The following is a 17,320-nucleotide window of genomic DNA, read 5'->3' on the forward strand; positions in this document are numbered from 1 at the left end:
TCACATGAAAACCTTTGCCCAATCCCTGCTGGTCTGCTGCCTGAAGGGAGGAATTACACACTGCACCACAAAAAAAGTGCTGTACTGCAGTAGTGTGCGCACTGGAGGAAACAGGGGAAAGAGCAGAGCAGCATGTCTGAAAAACAGAGCTGCAGTTCAGTTAGTTTGTAAAATCTTAATCTTAAAAGGAATGACAGACGGACAGTAACTGGTCCATAGTATAAAACAATACTTACAGTAAATATGATATAAGGCTGCATAAGACAGCAGTTAATTGTAAACAAATCTAATGCCTTTTTGTACCAGTAACCATCTTTCACAGCAAAGTGTGTCATCTCTACAGAGGCAAAACAGGAGGTTTTTTTTGTTTCAGGATTAATCAAAACTGTAGCTCCATTTGACTTCGAAGAAAAAGCAAGTGCAGTATATAATTATATATTTGTTGCCTATAATTTGATACCCAACTATACAAGCTATACTCATTTTCCTTCTTCTTATTGACTCTCACCACCTCCGTTCTAAACAATAAAGATGATGTGCAGGAAAATGAGCAAAGTTGTAACACTAAGAAACTGACCACAACACTTAATTAAAAGTTTAAAGGGTCCTATGGTGAACAACTGGCCACCAGGACATTTTTAAACCCTTCCTAATTTAACACCAGAGTTTGAAATTCCTGCAGTGAAAAAAAATGAGGAACAGAGAAAGATTTGGAGCGAGAGCGAGAGAGCGAGAGAGAGGACTGGGTGCAGTCTTAACTTTTCCTCCCATTTCTCCTCCCACTGGTCATGAATCTCTCCTGGTTCGTATCAGACTCAGAAACAGAACAGGAGAAAAACAAACTGAACTCTTCCCACACGTCTCACACTGAGCAAAGAACGGACAAAAGGTTTCTCTGTCTCAGCAGTGGCGAAGCTCCCGTGGACAGCTGTGGAACTGTTACGCCCTCTAGTGGAACAAAACGCACATCTTTCATTGATACTCCTGCACCTGAAGGCTCACTGGCAGAAAACCGAAAGCTAAACTAACCGTTGCAACACCAGCTGCAACATGCATGTGTTAAACATTTCGGTTGTGTATAGCACTGAGAAAGAGAACTTTTCCGAACGTGACCTTCTGTGTGTTGACTGCAAACTGCGCAGTAAGACGACCACAACACAAAAATCGAATTTCTTAATTAAAACAACAAAACTATCTGTTATAATAACTCTCTCCACAATTATTATCCACACCCATTTCACCAAACGCAACCTAAACTAAAAGCTCCAGTGGAGCTTCATGTGTCATGTCTGTCAGGTGCTCATATGAACATTGAAGCAGATTTGCTTGCTGTAATCATTCCTCCTGTTTACACCGGCCATTAGGAGATCCCTTCATGCAATTTCACTCTAATGGACGACAAAAAAAACGACCTGGCGATAGACGCGTAAAGGGCATTGGTCGGTTACCATGGGGACACTATTGATGCTGGCTGGGTTTAATATGAACACCTGACCCTGCCTGTTGTTTGTAATGTAACCCAGTGTTTGCATTGCACTCATGTCTTTGTGCTCATTGTGATTTGAGCAAATGTTATTAAAGACAACACAAAGACAAGAAGTAGCTCTGCAAGTCTACGCCTCAGGTCTTGAGTATAAGTGCTTCTCCATTAACCGGAGACCTTTCCGTACAAAAGACTATGAGGGCACATGTTGACATCTACCTACATGGCACTTTGGTGGAGGTGAGTTGCACTTCTACCTTGTACACACTGCCTACAGGTCTAATTATCTACTTTACATTTAGTCAAAGTAACCCAAGAACTGCTGCTGTTTAGTGTAAACAGACGCCCCGCAGGAGGAAAGATGCATGTGGGCAGGGTATGGCCGAGCCGTCAGCTGGTCTGCTGTCTGATCACCTGAGCAGGAATCTAATTCACTTGATTACTGGCTGCCAGTGGAGTAATGGCAGAGGAAAGGGACCAGACAGGAGCCTCCTGGGAGGACATGTCACTACCTGATGAATATCCTGATCCTCATGTGGTGAGTGGAACAGCGGAGGAGGAACACACCAAACATCAGTCGGTAAAATGCAGCCCCAACCTGCAGCAGATGCTGAAGGCAGCAGAGAGCAGGAGGACACCTCATGGTCGGGGCAGAGACGGGGCGGAGGTGTCTGGAACAGGAGAGCTGGTGACTGAAGCTCTGAAGACTGACATGGTGAGCAAGGAAGCTGCTACATTTCCTGACTTTTGACTGCATCATTGGTCAGGCCTGTCAAGATGAAGACATTGTATATGCTGTGAGCATCTGTAAGTGTTCTAAACAGGAAGCGTGACTCTGCATATACTTAGGCTGTTAATGATTTTAGATGTGCAGGCCTCTATGAATGTTTGACGCCGTATTCACATTTTTCACTCATGTTGTCCCTTTGAAAAGACAGAGTAGACTTAAAGGGGAAGTGTGCTGATGTCACACATCAAAGTAGGATTCTTAATTGATTATTCTCTTTCTTTTAAGTCTCACACTCAGCTTATTGTGAAGAACTTAAAGCCGAGGCTGGATTTTATATTTCTGAAATAAGTCTTTCCTTCTCTTTTGATGCAAAAAGGAGACTTGTCGCTGCTACGTTCATGTCTGTGATTGACTATGGTGATGCTTTATTTATGCATGCATCTTCTCAATGCCTTCACTCCTCTGATACTTTATATCATGGAGCATTGCGGTTCATTACTAAATCGGCCTCACTGTATGCTAGGAATGGTTGGCCTGCATTGTATAAGGCAATTCTTAACTTGCTTCCTTCACATCTATGTAAATGTATCCATCTGAAATATCCTGGAAGCTACTGTCTGGTCTCTTTAAGTGTTTTAAAAAATTCAAAAATAGATTGAAGGTATTGGAGGAAGGTACATCAGGTTGTAGATGCTTTGGCTAAGCTATTTGCCATCATGTGATCCAGAATATATATTGTATGCTGTGACATTGAATTTTATTGTCTGTAACTGTTTAATGTGCTGCTGCTCCAGACGGTGCTGTGTGAAATCTGAAAAGTTTAAGACTATACAAGTTTGAAAATTAAAAAAATCTGTGGGTGTGGAGTTAGAAAGATGTGAGCGTATCAAACCTCTGTAGCTCACTGCTTACAGGCTGTGTTATACTCCCCTTAAACTGATCAGTGTGTGGAAAATTAGTAGAATGCCCCTTTAAGAGGCTTTCAGTAACACTGCAGAGCGGCAGAGAAAACAATGACTTCTACAGTTAAGTCCAGCTCTATTGTCTGTTTACTTAAAGAAGCCTAAGCTGCCGTCTGTGTCCCTGAATGCTTCAACACATAAGACTTGTGTTTGCTCACTTTTTTGCTTCCTCTATCACTATAGTTTCATTCATCTTTATCTCTCTCTCTCACTAACAGTCTCTGTCATGAATGTATGTTCATGTATGTGCATCACTCTGCTGTCTATTTAATGTATACCCTGAGAGCAAAGTGCACTTTATACTCACATACATCTGTGACCTCAAGTAACACTTGACTGAGCTTCTGTTTCCTTACAACTCTCTTTCTTCTCTTCATCTCTAACCTGTTCTTCTATATTTTCCCAGAGTTCCCCTCTGTAAGCCTCACAAAGACTCATTCACTCTCTCTCTGTCTTCTCTCCACCCGTCACCTGGGCCTGATGGGGGCGAAGGTGGGGCATAAAGCGTCACTCTGTGAACTCTCTAATCAGTTCATCCGCATCCGCATGCAGCTCTGCAGAGTAACTGTGGTCAGTGTGAGAGCAGCTCTCCCAGCATGAAGAAAGTGTACAGTCTAGTGAACCTAACTAAATCCAAGGACCAGGAGGCAGTGCAGTCCATCCGCATCAAGGTATCACTGCTTTTGTTTCAGGAGCGCTGTTAATCTCTTTATTTTAGAGTTTACTTTTAGGCAGCGAGTCCGGTCTTCATGTTGAATTATTAGTAACCATTACTGTAAGTTGTGTTAATAGGAGTACTTGAATAAACCTTAATAAAATGAACCCTTTATATCTGTTTTTAACCAACTGTGAATTTTCTTGGGTTTTATTGATTTAAATAACTAAAAGTTTAATAGAAACTTTTGGTTTCCCAAGAGGACATTTACACATTAACACCAACAGCCACGTATTAGCTTTATAGACCTTCATTGTACTTTCACAGTAGCTGGCTTGGATTCAAACCTGTTTGCTGAGCCCTGTAGGAGAGGGTTTTGTGATCATTAAGTTAATGTTCACATTGCCTCAGGTCACAGAATGTCTTCTCATGTTAAAGATTAAGCAGCTGCTTGAGTAAATACAAGCTGTATTCAAGAAGCCATTACTTGGAACAAAGATTTTTACAAGTCTTATATATATTTTTGTATTAATTTGTCTTAAATTCACAATTTTATATATTTCCTTTCAATCAGATCAGCAAAGTGGACCAATTTAGATTTTACTTTCAATCATTTATCAGCCAATCAAAGTGGAGCATATTTTAAATCAGTACGATTAAGAAGAAAAGAAGTATGTTTTAAAAAAAAGAAAGCCGCATGATAAAGTGGAGTTACTGGAAATACGTTAGAACAGTGATTGATCTAAAGTCAGAGGGGAGCAGAGGGCTGAAAAACTCCCACAGAGATCCTCGATACAAACATTCAGGAGCACTTCATGTTTAATTGCTCCTAACGAGGATTTGAGGCGGCGTCACATGAAAGATCTCTTTAATCCTGACTCAGAGTGAATGAAGCCTTTCTCCAATTCAGCTGTGACGAATGTCATTAGTTATGATTTAAAGACTTGTCAGTTGAATATGGAAACTTTAATGATAATCATAGAAGCTTAAATGTATTACCCTGATATTATTCTATTTTGGAGTTTTGCTTGACATACTATATATATATATATATATATATATATATATATATATATATATATATTCACACATTTTGATATTGGAACAAGGTCACCTTGTGTTTCAATGTCAACACAGCCCTAACTTCATATTTTTGTAACCTTGAATCTTTTTTTTCTTCTAAATGTCTAAAAAAGGGTGAAAGAGAAGAGCAACAGCACCTACACATTGCACTCCTTAGAGGGCTTTTCCACTGATTTGCATTGCACTTTCATAAAGTTGGGGGAACTTTAGAAAAACAATGTCTGTCATAACTGGATCCTACGATTCCTAGAATGCTATTTGATAAGACACTTTTGTCCGATCTAAATGTCCACATCTTTCAACCTCCTCGTCCAGTTTGTAACAAAAGCTTTGTGTTAAAAGCTGCCCGAGATGAGATAACCTCGATGACATCACCATAACTCCATCAGAGTTATTATGTCTGGTCCCTCCAGAGCCACACAACGCATAATACAACTGTTTTACCCTGCAAGTACACTGCCCTGTATGTGTCACATCTGTGGAGTTACACTTTAAAAACAAGCTTAAATAAAGATTTGCTCCAGCATAGTGTGTGTGCAATACACACACACACTATGCTGTCGTTTTATATACAGTATATGCAAATCCTTTCTGAAAGCAGAGTTGCCAACTAAATGATCCCATCAAACCTGTGGCCCTAAAAATTCAAACTCTCAATGCGTGTGTTTACTTTTTGGAGGTGGGGTCAGTGAGCGGGTGTGTCTGAATTTTTTTGGAGCTGGACCTGAAGCTCAGGCAGCAGAGTCAGGCAAGCAGCCAGGGAGCGGACATGGACAAGTGGGACTCCTGTGGCAGCAGCCTAGCCTTCAATCAGCCGCAGTGGACGGTGAGAAAGCAGCAGATACGGGGATGATTCAGGGGTAGGAGATTTGTAATCGTGACAGGCTGTGAGCAGAGAGTCTGCTCTGAAGGGTGGTGCTTATGTGCAATTTTGTCTTTTTCAAGCATGTAGTTGGTGAGACTTTATGTTTGTGACGTGCAGGGAAGTAACAACCGATATTATTGGTTTACTATGTGTGTTTGTGTCTCTTTTTTGGGCTCCAAAGCAAATACAGATCACTGACCAGAAGCAAGATTTCAACAAACATACCTCGAACACTGGTCGTCGCTCTCTGTCTCATTCCATCTCACAGTCGTCTACAGATAGTCACGGTTCAGGTACGGAAAGATGCAAACACACGACACACATACGCTCTTAAGTCTGATCACATGTCTTTGATACATAAACTGAGCTGGTTCTGATCGCAGCAGCACGAGAACCAGAGGCCCCGGGGATAAGGGTTCTTTCTCCTTCAGCTAAACCTTAATTAAAAGGAAAAGTCTTTCTGAAGAATTAAGTCTCTTTAATTTGGTCCTAATCGGCTCTGTGAGCCTTTCTGAAACGTGTCCTTCACTGCCAGAGTTAATACAGACTTCAAAGGCTCAGAAATAAGACTCACGAGCTAGAATTTGACTCCAAACACACACAACAAAACCAGAGACAATTCACAACGTTTGTTTTTGGACATTACACTGTATCAGATTGTTTTCATACACATTGCCTGATTTCTGTGTCGCAGTGTGCAGTGACAGCTCAGAGGATGAGTCCGCTCCCAGAGACAAGCCTCAGAGGACCTCCAAGGGCCTCTCTGACTTCTGCATCAAAAACATCAAACAGGCGGAATTTGGACGCAGAGAAATAATAATCGCACAGCAAGGTAAAGACGAAGAGTCGTTGGACGGCTGTTCATGTCCTCACGAAAGATAATGACAAAATACGTACAATTCATATTGCACCCATCCAAGAAGCGCCTTACACCATGTGCCTGTAACGGCAAAACGGAAAGCCCATTAATAAAGTGAGCTGAACTGAATCCCAGTCAGACCGTTGGCAGAACAGCTAGTAGTCCTGAAGTGACTGAACTGCCATGCATGTCTCTTTAATGTGTCTGTGATATTTAGAAATGCCAGCATTAATGGTCCTGAGAAAAGGAGCAAGTGGGGAGAAGCCTCTGGCTGGAGCCAAAGTGTTGGGCTGCACACACATCACTGCACAGACAGCGGTCAGTTCAACACACACTCACAAAAATAGTAATAGTAATAAAAAAAACATCTTTTGTTCACTCTGTATGTCTACGGTCTCTTGCAGGTGTTGATTGAGACTCTGTCTGCGTTGGGAGCTCAGTGTCGCTGGGCGGCCTGTAACATCTTCTCCACTCAGAACACTGTGGCTGCTGCTCTGGCTGAAGGAGGTACGACTGTCTCTGTAACCTGCTCCTCCTACCTGCTCCTCCCACCTGCTCCTATTACCTGCTCCTCCTACCTGCTCCTATTACCTGCTCCTCCCACCCGACTCGTCTGATTATCTTTAATTATATAACCTGCTCTGTATCTCAGGCACCCCAGTGTTTGCATGGAGAGGAGAATCAGAGGAAGACTTCTGGTGGTGTATTGACCGATGTGTCAGTGCTGAGACCTGGCAGCCCAACATGGTACAGTTATCAATGAAAGGACAGCACTCCTAATTAAGTTCAAGATTGATTGGACAAAGTTTGAAGATATCAAACTGTAGTTCACCACAGTGAAATGAAGTTTGGTTGCATTTGACCAGTGAAGCTTGACAATTAAAATAAAATCTACATGTTCTCAAGGAAACTTCAGAGTTCAAAAAAACATTATTATCATTACTACATGTGTATTTTGTCTAATTATTTCTCAGTTTTGGATCTTTTTGGTGTTAATATTTTTCTTATTTTACCGTACTGAGTGAAGACCTCTCCTTCATTTGTGCGTATTTAACAAACTGTTACATTTTCTTTAAATGTCAGTAGTAATGTCTCTTTCTGAATATAATATAGAATAAATATACTGTTCTTTTTAAGATTTGTGGATTTCTAGTAAATAAGTCGACATTTCAACACTGAGCAACACATGTCTCATTGAATATAACATATTGAGCTGAGCTAAGGCCTATATATGCAAAACATACTGGATGGATTTGCATGGATATGTTTAAATAAAATTTGACTTCATGTTTGGGTCAAATGTGCCTTTAATGACTTTGATTTACTACTACAGATAGAAAGGTTGCATTGATGAAGAGTTTAGCTTCCCCCCCCCTCAGATTCTGGATGATGGAGGCGACCTGACCCACTGGATCTATAAGAAGCACCCGAGCCTGTTCAAGAACATCAAAGGCATCGTAGAGGAAAGTGTTACAGGCATCTATCGGTTAGTTTCTCCCTAAACCTGAATGACGTTCCTAAAAAAGTCCTCCCCCACTTCACACATGTGTGTCTCCCCACCCGTGTTTCAGGTTATACCAGATGTCAAAGGCAGGCAGGCTGTGTGTCCCGGCTATGAACGTTAACGACTCGGTGACCAAGCAGAAATTCGACAACCTTTACTGCTGCAAGGAGTCCATACTGGACGGGTACTGACATTGTGAACGTTTGGTGAAACCCCTAGTACAGTACAGAGCCTGACTATGTTGATCTTTTCTGTCAGGTTGAAGAGAACCACTGACGTCATGTTTGGAGGAAAACAGGCGGTGGTGTGCGGATATGGGGAGGTCAGTGAAATAATGAATGTTCCCAGTGCTGCTGTGTACATGACGTACATTTAAAGCAGCTTTACCAACCTCTTTTGTCTCTTCTTGCAGGTTGGCAAAGGTTGCTGTGCTGCCCTGAAAGCGTTGGGCACTGTCGTGTACATCACAGAAGTGGATCCCATTTGTGCCCTTCAGGCCTGGTATGAATGAATGGAGGAAGCTTTTATCAGCACAGCTGTAAAGAGTGTTTCACTCTACAAAGCATTATGAAATATGTTTTAGTAGCTGTGACCCCCTTTTCTCTGCCTCCCGCTAGCATGGATGGCTTCAGAGTGATTAAACTGAGTGACGTAGCCCGACAGGTAGACATGGTCATCACCTGCACAGGTAACTGCTGTCCTCTACGCAGAAATATTAGCTGTTATTAAAAATATCAATACTGTTGCAGTTTGCTTCAGCTCTGTTTCTCTGCAGGCAATAAAAACGTGGTGGGAAGGGAACATCTGGACAGAATGAAGGATGGCTGCATACTCTGCAACATGGGACACTCCAGCACCGAGATAGATTTGGTATGAACTGTGTGTGTGTGTTTTTTTTCATGTGTGTGTGTGTGTGTGTGTGTGTGTGTGTACCTGTATACAAATTAGCTTTTGACTCTTTTCTCTCAGGTGAGTCTGCGGACTGCAGAGCTGAGGTGGAAGCGTGTGAGGCCGCAGGTGGACCATGTTATCTGGCCGGATGGCAAGAGAATCGTCCTGCTGGCTGAGGTGATAATACTGTTATTATTGTTGTTATTATTATTATTATACACCAGCACTGAGGGATAATGCACAGACATTTTGAAAGTAAAGTAGGCCTATAGCCTCTCAGTGTGCTCTAACTGGGCTCTTGTTGACCAATGATGGCTTCCTGCGGTGCATTCCCGCTTCCTGGTTTGGGTATAAAGCTGAAAATGCTGGTGCTTATTAGGTTACATGATTGATAGTTGGGATTGAGTGTGTGTGTTATGGTTAGGATAAGAACTGTAACTAGATATGAATTAAATTAATTATTAAATAAGACACAACAAAGCGTCAGGATTCTGTTTTTCATAGGAGTGTTTCCAGTGCAGTCCTACAGCTCCACTCATGATGACAAATGAAGGACTTGATGCTGATCAACAAGAACAGATTTACCTGATCGCTTCACTTCTTAATTAGATCCGGTCTGCAGACAGACAGAGGGATACTTTTGGACTATTCTACATAATTATTTGAGATAATACCCTTGAAGATGTTTTTAGGTTATCGTCAATGGCTGCTGTCACATCCCAGTCTGTGAGTTTTTTAATTTTCACTCAGGGTCGTTTGCTGAATCTGAGCTGCTCCACAGTGCCCTCATTTGTCCTCTCCATCACCGCCACAACTCAGGTACGATATGTTTTAAGTTCAATGTGTTATTCTTCCCTAAATGTATTAGAGAGGAAGTATCTGTGGCTCTGGCACCTTTAGTTGTGGTAACGTTTACTGTCGATTGTCAGGCTCTGGCTCTCATAGAGCTGTACAGCGCTCCAGAAGGACGATACAAGCAGGACGTCTACCTGCTGCCAAAGAAGATGGGCAAGTCCTCATCTTAAATACCCTTAAACAGTTATTACCTTTCTTGTTTACCACATTTATATTCATTTCATTCAGACATGACAAACACTCCATTCTTATCATTTCAGATGAATGTGTGGCCAGTCTTCACCTGCCGACGTTTGACGCTCACCTCTCAGAGGTGACTGATGACCAGGCCAAGTACCTGGGCATCAGCAAACATGGACCCTTCAAACCAAACTACTACAGGTGAGGACATGTGCACTTTTCTTACAAAAAATCAAAACAGGGATATGATTTTTATGATTTAACTGAAATCTTTTTTTTTTTTAAAACAGGTACTAACCTTCTGGAGGACTTGACGATGTACAACAACCTCTGCAGACAAAGCACTGACAACCTCCACGATCTCAGTCTTTACCAGACTCAATATTGTGGCGAGACAGTGGACTTCAAGCTTTTACTTGTGTTCACTGTTTTTCCTGTGTTTGTGCGGTTGTATCTGTTATCATGTGTTACACTGTTCCTTAAATGGTCACAATGTAATCACAGTGAATTCTGAATTGAAACTAAAAGAGTTAAAGTTGAGAAAAAAAAACACAAAATGCTGAATGGGAGTTATCTATTCTGCATACAATAATAACAACACCATTAATTATTGTAGCAGTGACATATATCTAACCAACAACATGTAGAGGAAAAGTTGACATCTCAAGAAATGATCATCAGTCGTTGTCAACTGAATATCTGCTGATTTATCAGTGAGAGTGAAACACATTTTAAATAGTCTCTATAATCCTGATTCATATCCAACATTACCACGTTTACCTAATCCTCACATTAAGCTTAAACGAAGCCTGTGACTGTCTACCAACGGTCAATTAAAAGTTTGAACAACTGTACTTGACAATCAACGTATTACTAGTTGACATATAAATCCCAGATAGTTGGCTGATTCCCTGTCGAGACAGTGTTGTTTAATATCTGATGCATTGTTAAGTGGACCATCAACACAAAGGAATGAAACAAAGTTAACATATTTTCATTGATTTCTATAAGATAGTTGTATTGAAACATGCATAGTATATTATAATAAAAAGAACATATTTGCTCTTTCTCAAAGCTTTTCGCTGCTTCTCTGTCAAAGGAAGGCATCTTAAGTTTGTACCTGCATGAACATTTTACTTGGTTTAATGTTTGTGGTCACATCTGTGGTCATAACACAAACCTACAACACCATCAATACAGGTGCATCCATAAAAATGACTACTGAAATCTATATTGTGCTCAACAAACAATGACTAAAGGTAAAACTGACCAGTTCGACCTGCTGGTTGGAGTCAGCTCACTTAGCAGCCTATCGAGTGACTGTTTGACCACTTGGGGGCGTAAGAGTGCTGTTGTCTTTGAGTGACACTAGTAATGAGCATAATAACTTATATTTCTGCTATTTTAAGGCCTCGCCGTTTATTTTGTTATACATTTTTTAGCTTTAGATTTTTTTAAATGAACCTCCTACCCAAACAGAAACACCTCATCTAGTTATTTTTTCCTGGCCACTAAAGTCTCCCTGAACATTTTTCTCTGACTGTCTAGTTACTAAAGTCCAGGTGTGAGAAGTAGGAATACTGTGCTAACACCTTACCTTTTAATATTTAGTCAGGTATAAAAAAAATGTGATCTATATTTTTATTTAGTTAATAATCTCCTTATAAGTCAAAGATTAGACAGTAAAACACAGAGATCTTTGTGGTAAAGATGCAAATACAACATTATCTACCAAACTGTATCAGGTGTCTATTTAGGAAACTAAAAATGCAGAGTCATCAGATCATAATCTGCTGAATATATAAAGGCAAAAATGTATGATGGATTGCATTAACAAATAAACATGTGCATCTGTGGGGATTATTAAGATAATTAGTAATAACGTGTTTTTATTACATTAAGAACGTATCACAAGGTATCAGTGTGTGTAGTATATGTCTGGTCAGCCATTTTATCCCAAACTGACAAAGGATCATTCAATTACTGTACTTGACTGTATTAATTGAACAGTGTATGATGATGTTATATTAGACATCCTTTTATTTTAAGTGGACTTGAGTACGATGCTGTGTTGCAGCGTATTGATAACATCCTTTATGAAAAGCGATGCTGTTGGTCATACAAGTAAAATTGTAAAATTAACAAATCTGGTGCAAAGAGTGGGACAGTTTTACCTGTAAATGTTGGATGTCACATGAAATTTCCCTTACATTTTAATATAGTTAATTGCAAAATCTAATGTACATTAATTCAAAAACAGTGTTGAACCCAGATACCACCAAAACAGTACTCCACTAAAATTCTGTGGATAGATGTTTGTATCAATTACATAATATGAAGACCTATCAGGGGCATCATCATCATATTTATTAAGGTAACACACCCACTGCAGTATAGTTGGCTTTCAGATTGTGGATTTGACCAAGCAGTATCAGCAGCGGCCAAAGACCACACCACAGGAAAGGTTTAAATGCTAGTTTATTAACGAATTAACATGCTAAAATATCTAGGCTCATGGAGATAATCTTAATTTCTCAACCATAAACAAGGAAGGGAAACAGTCAGTGTGCAAAGCTGCGTTACAAAACGCATACCTTCTCTTTTTACTTTCAGTACGTACTGCAGCTGCCCTTATACAAAGTGGATACTGTTGCATGCAGTAAGCATTCAATTGGGACATTCTTCTTCCTCATAACATTGCACCTTGAACTTTGACACTCTTTATGACTTTGCTCACAAATCCAATGCACAGCAGATTTGTGGATCACAATAGTCAGAAAAGCACGTTGGCAACTGCAAAAAACGATCGTATGCAGTAGGACCTCGTGATATGTTTGTCATATTATGTATTGGAACAAACTAAATCTTTTTCTGGCATTTTAGAAAGCATGGTAGTACGGACATTGGAACGCACAGTTCCCAACAGGAAAAGGGGGAGAACAGACAAAGGTCAAAGGTCAGGTTGCTTGCTTCTTCACAGTCTATTGTCAACTTTACACCTCACTCAATGGTGGTCCACTCTGACACACCACCAAGGACCAGACTGGCAACATTTCACCCAACTCTGCCTTCAGACAGCGGCGCCTTGAGTGGACCCGTGCCTGCACACAGAGAACGAGAGGCTGCAGTGTTTGCTGCACACGTGGCATAAGTAGACTCAGAGACACCTGCCATCAATCAGGCCCTGAATCACAGCCATCAGATCACAGCAAATGTGAAATCCCTCTACTCAGCACATACACAAAACTACCAATCAGTGTCAATAGGCCCTTTTCACACATCCATGTTGACATTGCAGGGTAAACACAGGTGCAATTGATAAAAATTAAATTGTGGTCCCAATTTATTTTGTGTCACAGTCATCCCAGTGAGCCAGTGTGCACATTACCAGGGCCCTGGCCCACATAAAATACCGCCTGTCATTGCATGGTAAACACAGGTGGAATTAATAACATTGATTGTGGCCCTTGTAATGTGCATGCTGGCTCACTGGAATGACTGTGAGACACTAAATAGAATGGGAACATATTTAATTGTATTAAGACAAATGTGTATTCTGTTTTAGGCACTCACTGTACAGTTATGGTTATATTTAATTTATTAACTTGTTAGTGTAGAACTTGTACAAAAAAAAATAATTTGTTTTTATTTCTTTTTAATTTATTAGCTTTGGGGCAAAGTTTTGTTTTCATATTTGATCCTCTGATACTTACTGTACATTTACTCGCTGAATTAGGTGCCTGAATGAGTTTTGGTTCCTGGTAGATGCTAAGTAATAAACTCTGTTCCAAGTAAATCCAGCCAGTCATATGACAATCATTATCTGTTTTCCTCAATTGTTGCATCTTGTCTGTCTCTGATCATGAAGTCCTATAAATACCCTCCAGTCCCTGGATTACTGTAATCCAGAGTCTGCCAAGGCATGGCTGGAAATCCTCATTGAACTGTGTTTCAGGAGGGCAACACCAGGGAGACTGCAGCCAGTGTCTCCTCCTCCTCCTCTTCCTCCTTCCTCTTTCTGATGAGTGAAACAAATTGTATTAATTCACCTAAAACGTCTCACTCCCTGATGCCTGTTTCCAATAAATGAATCAGTGTTTCCACCTAATTTTGGCCAGTCTTTCATGCCCTCCCTGAAACATTTCACATGTTCTCTGTATGTGCTAGTCTTCTACGTGCTGAATAAAGAGTCACTCACTACTAGGTTGCGGTTTGTGTAAAATAACTTTAATATAACAGAGGCGAGACACAGTACAAAAGAACAGTGGAGACAATAGCAATTAAACAACCATTAGGGTGAGAGATAAATTAGGAGATCCATTGACTTCCACACCCATCTAATCTAATGACACCACTCATTCCCCTTTATTACCAGTATCCCCATAGTCAGAGGGCGTGGGTTTGTGTGTGTGTGTGTGTGTGTCCTGGGGCAGAGCTGCTGATAATCCATTGGTTAGTGATGCATCTGAGAATGACAGATGGCCGGTGCAGCCTATACGCTGTTGAACTGGTGTGTGCTTAGTTTAATAACAGTTTTAGCAACCAGGAAGTTGTGTATCAGGCTTCGGTGTGTATGTGTGTGTGTGTGTGTGTGTGTGTGTCCTTGCCTCCTCCCTGTTAGGGATTCTCCCTAAAGAGCTTTGATGCCTTCCCTGCATCACTACATTGTACTAATCACTCGTACCAGCTGTCAGCGTGTCGGCCTCCCTCCTTCCTCTCTGTGCGTCAGCTGGCACCACTTAACCTCACATCCTCTGCAGTCGGCCATAATGGACTCTCTCCGCATTTAAATGAAACATGAAGAAGATTTATCAGCCGTTGATCAACCGACACAGACATTGTACTACCAGTGATGTGTTTTCTATCCTCCCTTATCCCTCCTTTTGGTTTTTCCCCTGGTCTCCACTTCTCTCTATATTTTCAAACTTTAAGACTCTTAATAATCTCCTCGCAGTTTCCCAAAATGTGTTAAATATTTTCTTCCACACTGTTACACTTAAATCACAGATAGGATATTCTATACCTGCTTCAGTTAAGCAATTATGATAAGTGAAATATTTACAGCATACAACTTTATTAAATCAAGAGACAAATTGCACATGTTTTAGTGCATCATTTTATGCACATCTTATTATAATTCTGCCAGAAATATTTAGCATATTTAGGAACATTGTCTTCCTAACTAAAATATAAAATAAAGTTCCAGGAATGTGGCCATGATTTTAGAAATACTGTCTTTTTTTCTTTTTCTGAAATATCTAAATTAATTTAACTGATCAAAAGTATGTTTTCCACAAATTTGACCTCCATAACAGTTGTCTGAATTGTAATTCAATGGCTTCCCAATTTAATTGCTGTATGTTAATATGTTTTAGGCCTAAAACAAACAGAATTTAAGAATTTAGATTCTATGAATAATTATAATCAGGGTAAGAAAGTTCAACATGTGTAGTTTGAGTGTAACTGTAGATTGTAAACTAATCCACAGACCATTAAAACCTCTCAAATTCCCAGAAAGCACAGTCCCTGGTACGTCTCTGTAAAGAACCTATAATGACAAATGCTGCTGTAACCCTGCATCAGGAGTTTATCCAAAGCATCTATGGAGTTTTTAATGGTTTGACGCAGCACTAACATCACTTATGATGATCGTCTGCAGGAACTCATCTCAGACCTTTTGTGACTGAGCAGGATCAGGTTGCACCATAAACTGAGCTCGCTGCTGCTGTTAAAACCAACACTGAGGATTTACTACTAGAGGCCTTCAGCTGCTGGTTTCACAGCCAAACGCATGAACATGATTGATTTATTGATCAGGGCAGATAATGGTCAACCCAGTGCTTAATGGCCTGTGTATGGATTAATGGGTTATGACCCAATAGTTAAAAGAATCCTAGGTTCACACCTTCAGTGTTTGAGCTCAAAGATTACACTTTGGTGTCATGATCAGCTAAGTGTGGCCAAGACGACCCTGAGGGGACATTATAGTTTACATCTGAAGGTGAGGCAGGACCAAGATTATTTATAATCTCTGGGGGTGTTTTCCAAATCAGCAGACTAACTGGACTTGTGTTGAATGTCTGTATGCGGCTTGTTCTGTGCTCGATCTTCAAAAAAATGGTGCACCTTGTGTCCTTTCTTGCGGAGTTTCTATGGTGTTCTGAGACTGCAAGAACACTCAGGGGGTTAGTCAATTTGAACCCCTCCCTGCTCCGCCTGCAGCCACTCACACGCCCAACAAATGGTAAGTGGACTTGCATTTATAAAGCGCCCTTCTAGTCTTCTGACCACTTTAAGCGCATTACAGGTAACATTCACCCATTCACACACGCTCCACACAATCCATTGATGGCAGAAGCAGCCTTACAAGATGCCACATGCGCATCAGGATCTAAACTAAACATTCACTCACACACTGATGGCCCAGCCTTTGGGAACAATTTGGGGTTCAGTATCTTTGCCCAAGGACACTTCGACGCGCGAGCTGGAGATGCTGGGGATTGGACTGCCGATCTAGTGGGCAACCTGCTCTATCTCCTGACAACCATGCCCTCACCCTAAACCTGCCACTCTGACCCCATGAACTTTTGTAACTAAAATGACAGCTTCTAACACGCACTACTAAACGTATAATAATCCTCTTCCTGTGGTGACAGACGGCAGTTTAAAGCTCTCAGTCAGTTGTTGGCAAGTCTAGAACCACCGGATCCTTCCAGCCCACCAGAGTGAGTTCTACCATTGCCAAACACTGTGGGAGAGTGCAGCCATCACGGCCACCAGATCTGAGTGACAAGTAGGGTTCAGGTTACACGGGACAGCGTCTCGGAGATGGAGCACGGTCCTCCATGGTAACCTGTGATATCTGAGAGGGACGACGCAATCGATGAGATCCATAGTTCATCCTTCCCGCCCCTCCCTCTCCTCTCTCTATGTTTCAGAACGTTCATGAACAGCTGGGTGTCTGTCTTGTCCTATATTGGCACCACACATGTTTGCTCAAACAGCGAGAAACAAAGCAAAAATGTGCTAGTGCCAAAATGGGCAAAGAAGATGAGAAATGAGTGGACCTGTCTGCTGGTTTTACATTTTAAGCAGATGGGGACCCGGACGCAAGCAGTGTGGTTCTGTCTCTACTCTGTTTATGGCCCTATGGTAATTCACTGATAGTGTGCTTTGACAGTGAATTCTACCAGTGCCATACACAGAACAGGAGGAGATATAGTCCCACATTACATGTGCTACATATAGCCGTC

General features: G+C 41.1%; 1 protein-coding gene across 2 annotated transcripts; it reads left to right on the forward strand.

Moving 5' to 3' along the window:
* Window positions 1-1,943: 1,943 nt before the first annotated feature.
* LOC306699184 (S-adenosylhomocysteine hydrolase-like protein 1) lies at window positions 1,944-10,272 on the forward strand (the record flags this gene model as incomplete). Of its 2 annotated transcripts, none has more annotated exons than XM_079163713.1 (16): window positions 1,944-2,198; window positions 5,960-6,071; window positions 6,473-6,610; window positions 6,855-6,955; window positions 7,042-7,144; window positions 7,290-7,384; window positions 8,017-8,123; window positions 8,209-8,325; window positions 8,400-8,463; window positions 8,554-8,642; window positions 8,759-8,829; window positions 8,917-9,011; window positions 9,111-9,209; window positions 9,783-9,851; window positions 9,962-10,040; window positions 10,148-10,272. In XM_079163713.1, the coding sequence occupies 16 exons, from the start codon at window positions 1,944-1,946 to the stop codon at window positions 10,270-10,272; spliced, it is 1,719 nt and encodes a 572-aa protein (XP_079019839.1). The 2 variants fall into 2 exon arrangements, with proteins under 2 accessions (XP_079019839.1, XP_079019840.1); XM_079163714.1 differs by lacking the exon at window positions 1,944-2,198 and adding an exon at window positions 3,772-3,846.
* Between the last annotated feature and the right edge of the window lie 7,048 nt (window positions 10,273-17,320).

The sequence above is a fragment of the Pholis gunnellus genome (genome assembly GCF_910591455.1).
Source record: "Pholis gunnellus genome assembly, chromosome: 7".
Lineage (NCBI taxonomy): Eukaryota > Metazoa > Chordata > Actinopteri > Perciformes > Pholidae > Pholis > Pholis gunnellus.